The 7,114-nt window shown below is 40.2% G+C and overlaps 1 protein-coding gene across 1 annotated transcript in view; it reads right to left on the bottom strand.

Moving 5' to 3' along the window:
* Positions 1 to 475: 475 nt before the first annotated feature.
* Znf704 (zinc finger protein 704) overlaps positions 476 to 7,114 on the bottom strand; it is a 169,881-nt gene continuing 163,242 nt past the window's right edge. The window contains exons 8-9 of the mRNA XM_013012448.1: positions 1,352 to 1,449; positions 476 to 722 (exon numbers count right to left, since the gene is read on the bottom strand). Of these exons, the coding sequence (XP_012867902.1) occupies positions 611 to 722; positions 1,352 to 1,449 (210 nt within the window). The 3' untranslated portion in view covers positions 476 to 610. The remainder of the gene's footprint in view (positions 723 to 1,351; positions 1,450 to 7,114) is intronic.

Raw genomic sequence — 7,114 nt, 5'->3', positions numbered from 1 at the left:
TCTAGCATGGTTCCATTGGGGGCCATGCTTAAAAACAAAACAAACAAAACAGACTTGGCAAAGATACCCAGAGTGCTGCCCTTTCTTGCAGCACATTGTGATGTGAACTGCTCTAATAAGTCAAATGGAAAACAGAGAAAAGACTATTCACAAAGTACTTATTTTTTCTTTGTACAAATGCTACCAACATGTAGCTTATGTATGTGTGTGTTTAAGGTGTAGAAAAAACCTTGGAAATACCATAATTCAGAAAGCTTATCAAAATATGTCTCCTTCCTAGGAAAAACGGACTTGGTTGGTTCAAACTGCTACAGAAGTCCACAGTTGTAAGACTGAGACACACAGCAAACAGAGCTGACTTTTCTTTTGGAAGGAAAAAAGAAATCTTTCTAGCTGCTCTTGGCTGGGTTCTCAGCAAGCGCAGGAAAGTTGGTATTTTCTTTCTCTCTCTCTTTCTTTCTTTCTTTTTTTAAAATTTTTGCTGTAATTCCACGACAGTTCCTGGAAGGGATTTCCCTGGGCCTCCTCCGTTCTGAAGGAGAAACTCTTTCCAACACCTGCGGTGGAAGGCGAGCGAAGGAGCAGCTCAGGCACAGCTCCCATGGCTGGCTCAGTCGATGAACCGCTGGCAGGCCTTCTTCCAGCGGCAGGCCGTGCACCACATGTCCCGATTCTCCATCCCATACACCTTCCGGCACTTTTTGCCCTCTCCCCTGGGCTTCCTGTAAGACAGGAGGAGGAAGTCAGAGGACATTCCGTGGAGGGATTGAAAGAGTGAGAGAAAAAAGTCAGGAAATATATAGTAGGGGCTTTGTCTAAGTTCAGATGTTTTCCTATACATATATACAATTGTTAGAAGCTCTAGGGTTATAGTAGCAAGTTCTATTTGTCCATCTGTGGACATGTTCATTTGACTATATTCACAAATTAGACTTAATGTGCAAATATAAGAAATACCAGTAGAGAGCAATATTGCTCTGTCAAGTTTTCAAGAATGTATTTCCCAGGGTTTCTTGGTTTCTGAAATTCTGGTTGGGAACTTCTTGAGTAAATCCTCCTTGATCTGGATTGAAGCCAAACCTTATAACTGGTTACTTTCTGAGGCTAAAGCAACATAGTTCTAAGTAGCCCAAGTATCACCTTTATCTGTTTTTCAGGAAAGCTTACTGTGAACTACTAACATCCCCCAAACAAATTTTCATTAACAGATGAAGAATGGGAAAAGCCATGGGGACAAAAAGGAAGGGTGCTTCTTGGCCTGTGGAGAAAAGTTACAGAAAATCGAATCTCTGGCTTCTCTGAGGTAGAAAATTCCCTGGAAGTGAAGTGGGTGAGTTTCAAGCAGTCATACCTCAGGCTGACCATCCCTCTGGGTGGGGAGGACAGGACGGTGTGGGCATGTTGCCTCTGTTCTCCTGTGCCCACTGGATGATGATGTGTTGGTGACACCTGGCAAATACAGGGGAAACCACGTTGATGGAGCAGCTCTGTATCTCAAATGTTCATTTAGCCATGCCACACGGGTAGTGACCCTTGACCACTAGATACTGCAGATAAAATACCTTTTTCTCAGAGACCACAGGTTAAAACAGATTGTGTGCGTGGAAGCTCAGGGCAGAAATTAAACACGTCTCCAAACAAATGGTCCATCAAAAATTAGTATTTTTTAAAAAATGATGATGACTTTCAAAGTAGAATCTTCATGAATCCTGTCAAGCAGAATAAGCTTTACAATATTTTGTTTAGAGGATCAAGAATACCTAGAAGAGCTATGAGATTTAGCCAAGGTTACCACAGCTAGGCAATGAGCACATGGCATTGTGCATGTAGGCCCTCTGTTTATGAGATCATTCACAACTGTAGTTTTCTTATAATGTATAAAGAAAGAAGCTAAGAGCCTGAAGAAATCACCCCCTCCACATGGGACTCGCTGAGCACTCACTATGTGCTAGGCATGCTTACAATAGCTTTGATTTTCACAGCTACCCCATGCAATAAGTGCTGTCATCGGCTTCATTTTGTAGATAAGGAAACAAGGAATAGGGCAGTTAAATGACTTGTACAAGTTCATAGAACTTTTGATGGAAAAGTGTGGGCTTGCCTGATGCCAGGGTGTGTAACCCTGCTATACTTCTCATCCCTGGTAGTGTGCCTCTAACTGCCCCTAGTTCCTCTTGGATCACTCACAAGGTCCCTTTGTGTAATCTGCTCTTATTACATTATTCCCCAAAGCCCTATCCTTTATTTTCTAATAAAAGAATAGTGATGTTTCAAGTAATTAAACAGTCCTTGACCACAGCAGTCAAGGGAGCATTCCTGAGGCACATTCACAGGATTAGTTTTCTCTAGCACAGATATATTCTGTTTCTTGCAATGTAAAGGGATTGCACATCAGTATTAATTTACCAGATTATTAATTTAAAAAACCTATGTGCAAAACAAAAACATTTTAATGATTGTTACAACAAATCTGAGTCATTCTATATAAAGTATGACCTTGTCTTTAAGCTAAAGCTAGATGAAGACTAGCAAAGGTCACATTTATAATTTATTTTTAAACGAAAGCTTTGGAGCTCTGCATGCGCTTTGTATGTAATCACGTGGGTCCTCTGAGGGCGGAATGCTCCTCATCCCTTCCCACAGTGCACTTGGCTTGTACAGAATGCAAACAACAGAACAAAATGCTTTCACTATCAAGGGCCACAGATCATCCCCTTTCAGTCTTCACAGCAACCCTGCAAAGTAAGTGCTATTACTTATATCTCTGAGATAAAGAAATTTAGAATTTGAGCAGTGAAGTGAATTACATGGCATCTCAGAGGTAAATGTAGTAGTGGTAGAAATTTATTACTACCACTAGAACGTGCTATATACGTAAACTTGCTATGTAAGTGAACCAGAGGCTAAGTACCTCTCATATGTTATTTAAATTTTCTGTGTGTGTGGAGGAAGGTTTATATGTACTAAGCATATGCTCTGCCACTAAACTACACCCTCAGCCCCTTCTTATTTATTTATTTGTTAGCCACGGGGCTTGAACTCAGGGCCCGAGCTCTTTTGCTCTGGTTTTCTGGTGGTTAACTGGAGATAAGAGACTCACGGACTTTCTTGTGCAGCTGGCTTTGAACTATGATTCTCAGATCTCAGTCTCCTAAGTAACTAGGATTACAGGCATGAGCTACCAGTGCCCGGCTCTCTCTACTAATTTAATTTGAAAACCATTCCAAACCAAACCAAACCTTCTGATGTCTGCTTTATGGAAGTACATTGTCAAGTCTGCTCAGTTAATAAATGGTAGAACTAGGGTTGGGATCTGCTTGTCCAACACTAGCTGGCCGTTATCCAGAACTCCCTTCTTGATAATGTCAGATTCCTGTTCTTCTCACTCTTCCATGCTGCCACACAACTGATAGAAGGCACAGGAAAAAAGTAAAAATAGACAAATGGAATTATATCACATTAAGAAGCTTCTTCACAGCAAAAGAAGTAATTAACAGAATTAAGTGATAATGTAGCTAGCTGGGCATGGTGGTGCACACCCGTAATCTCAGAACTTGGGAAGCAGAAACAGGAGGAGCATAATTTTGAGGCCAACTAGGATTCATCACAGGACCCTGTCTCAAAGAACAAAAACTTGACATCCTCAATACACAAAGAACTAAAAAAGTATGACCAATTCAATTCTTCCTAAATAATCAAAGTTTAAAAAGGAATGAAACAGACATTAGGAAGCTGTGCAAATAGCCAAAAAGTACATGAAAACTGCTCAATCTCAAAAGCCACCAGGGAAGTGCAAACTACAATCACAGCTAGATATCATCTTATTCCAGCTGGCTATAATCAAAAAAGACAGATATAACAAATGCCAACAAGGATGTGGAGGAAGCATTATTTTACTCCCCTCCAAGTAGTCTCTACATTTTAATCTTTGTTTCCTTTTTTTATTCTCATTTCTAAATAACTAAAACTATTAGTCTAGGTATCCATAATTTTGCATCCTGATTAGAGTTTATAGAACTCTAAATTATGGTAAAATTATGATGCCTCTCTCTCGGATGTGAGTGTATTTGTGCTAGATAAATTGATGCTAAGTGAAAGAATTTCCTTCCTCTGATCCCTATTTTACAGTAATGATAGCAGCAATAGTAAACATTCTGTAATGTTAGTCTCATGGCAGGCACTGTGCCATATAACACAACTCTACAAGGCAGCATTGGAATGGAGGAGATGGCTTTAGAAGATTTAGGAGATTGGCTACAGGTCAAAGTTCATAGTTGGCAGAGCCTAGATCTACAACTGAGCCTGCTGCCATAGCAACAATCATTGAAGTGTTGTGCCCTACTACAAATGTGTTGGAGAAATTTCTTTTCTTTGTGACTTTCTATCCCTCAAATGGAATAGAAAAGACCTTGACTGGTTTTAACTTCTTATAAAATGCACCCTTACTCATGGATTTATTAATTCAGTTTGACCAAGTATGACAAAAAATTTCAAAAATATTAACAGATTTCAAAACCTCAAATTTAAAATTCTCACAGGGACCTGAAGCAGCATGCTTGATAGAGAAAAGCTGTGAGTTGGTCCTGTGTTACTGTCAGTTGTGTTTAACTTACTTTGTGAGCTGCTGTTTTTCTAACCCTTGGTTTTATGAAAATATGCCGAAGTATCCAAGAGCAAATAGTGTCCAAAAGGCAAAACAAAAGTTAATGCGCTTGATTTAAGGAAGTGGCTCTGTGGCTCAAGTGGTAGAGTGCTTGCCTTGAGCTCTAGCTCCAGAATTCAAGCCCCACGACCGACAAAACAAACAAACAAACAAAAAATGTTGAAAAGTGGCATGTCTCTAATGGCACTTGGGTGGCATTATGGCAAAATTGAATCAAACCTGTGGTGCACAGTACTGAACGTTTTGCAGATTTTCTTCAGTGATGATCTTCTTGGAACAATATTCCTGAAGATACTAAGGTTTACTCTACTATTTTGAACCTTTTCCAGGAATTAAACAAAAACAAAACAAAAGACAAACCAACGAACAAATTGGCTAATTAACAGTTAACAATCTAACAACTAAGCACTACTGTTTTCCCCATCCCCTCCAAATTCATATGTTGAAACTCTAGCAGCCTTTCTCCCTGTGGCTATACTTGGCCTTATGAGGTCAAAAAGTGTGGGACCCTGATCCAATAGGATTAGTGTCCATACAAGAAGGGACACCAGAGGGCTGACACACATGTGTACCACCTCCTTTCTCTCTGTCTTGACCTGCGTTCTTTCTTGCTATTGGTTGCACACAGAGGAAAGCCCTGGTGAAAAGACAGCCAGAAATGACCATCTACAAACCAGGAAGAGAGCTGTCACCAGGAAGTAAATTGGCTGACACCTTGATTTTGGCCTTCCAGCCTTTAGAATGGTGAGAAAATAAGTACCTGTTGTTGAACTCATCCAATCTATGTTATTTTGTTATGGCAACTTGAGCTGATTAATGAAAGAGCCCAGAGCTCTTAGTTTTCTATTGTAAACTGACAGAGAAAGGAATGCAGATAATTAGAAGTAAAAGCAAGTCACTGGAGAAAAAGGTAAAAGAAAGCTGTAATTAAGTAGGGCCTTTTTCTCTCCTTCCTCCTCACAGCCTTAGGCTAGAAAAGATGGAACTTACAGTGGTGTTTGTAAATATGTAGATCAGCTTTCTGGGTTGCACATCTCTGGGAAGGGTCTTACTCAGGGAACTCATTAAAACCCACTGTTCAGGAATCCAGGCACAAGCAAATGAATAAGTAAAATTTTACAAACCTTGAAATTGTTCAGAAGGGGATTTCCCCTATTTTCTAGATCGTGTCCAAACCATCTCTTGGTACCATATTTCAAAGACAGAGAAAGAGAACTCTAATTGAGGTTACCACCTTGGCCCATATGTTTTGGCATAGAGAGAGAAAGTTGTTGTTGTTGTTGTTTGAAAATTTTAACGAAATAGAAACTACAGTTTGGACATAAGTGGAACAATCACTAATACTAACTCATTATAATTTAAACCTTTGAGAACTGCTGTCTGAAACTATTATCTCAACTTAGGAGTTCCCAAGTTCTTTGATTCTACCTGTCTCCTTGTGACTCCAGCCCTGGGCACTCCAGGGGCAGCTGCTACACCAGTCCATAAATATGTGGAAAGCTTCAAGAATGCTGGCCCACCAGGAAAGCTGGTCTACCTATAGGAGCTGGACAGCAAATCTCTTTTTTTTTGTTTGTTTAAGGAACATTCTTAAATGTTCTTATCTTTCTGGAGTCAACAAGTCTTTGAAAACATCCTCTCCAGCCCCATCTTAAAAAGGAATAGCAAGCTGGATTGCAAAGGAGTCTCTGCTGCTATAGAAAACACAACTAGGCAGACTGGAATGCTCTGGTGAAAAAATAAACCAGAAGCCGACCCAGCAATTCCGTCGGATACCCTGTTGGTCCCGCCACTGTCAAAGCTCTCTGCTAGAGCCTCCCTAGTAAGCAACACAAGGAGACAAGGGATTCTGAGAAATCATGGACACTGAGATGACATACCGTAATATAAAAGCTGTTTAACTCACCCAGTCTATGTTATTTTGTTATGGCAATGAGCTGTAGATGAACTGATGAGACAGGTAGCTAGTAAAAACCCAACAAGAGTGACTTCTCTATACTCCGGAAGCAAAGGGGGAAAATTCATTTTGGTCACTGAGGTTTTGCTATAACTTGACTTTATATCAGATAGACAATATGGCATACGCTTTTCAATGTTCTTCCTACTCAAAGGCAGGGAGCAAAGCATTCAATAATTCTGCTACTGGAGCTGCCATTCTAGACTAACATAGAAGTGTTGTCTCAGGCCTTTTGATATCTACCAAAGGGAAAAATTCCCCAGAAGGACACTCATTAACCTCAGACACCCATATTACTGGAACAATGTTCTTGCCAGGAGCTAGCTAATACCTGTATGTCTAAGCTGTGCTTTGCCACTGTCTAATGACAAGGTCATTCTTTCAGTCTGGCCAGCAGCTACTAATAGTAGCTGCTGAAATAGGCAACTGTCAACATGATTCCAGATCCATGGTATTATTTGAAACTTAGATTCTAGGAATGTTTTCTGGAAGCC

This window comes from Dipodomys ordii, unplaced genomic scaffold (assembly GCF_000151885.1).
Source record: "Dipodomys ordii isolate 6190 unplaced genomic scaffold, Dord_2.0 Scaffold17, whole genome shotgun sequence".
NCBI lineage: Eukaryota > Metazoa > Chordata > Mammalia > Rodentia > Heteromyidae > Dipodomys > Dipodomys ordii.
The sequence above is the reverse complement of the archived record's forward strand: the minus strand, read 5'-3'. Positions and strand labels throughout refer to the sequence as shown.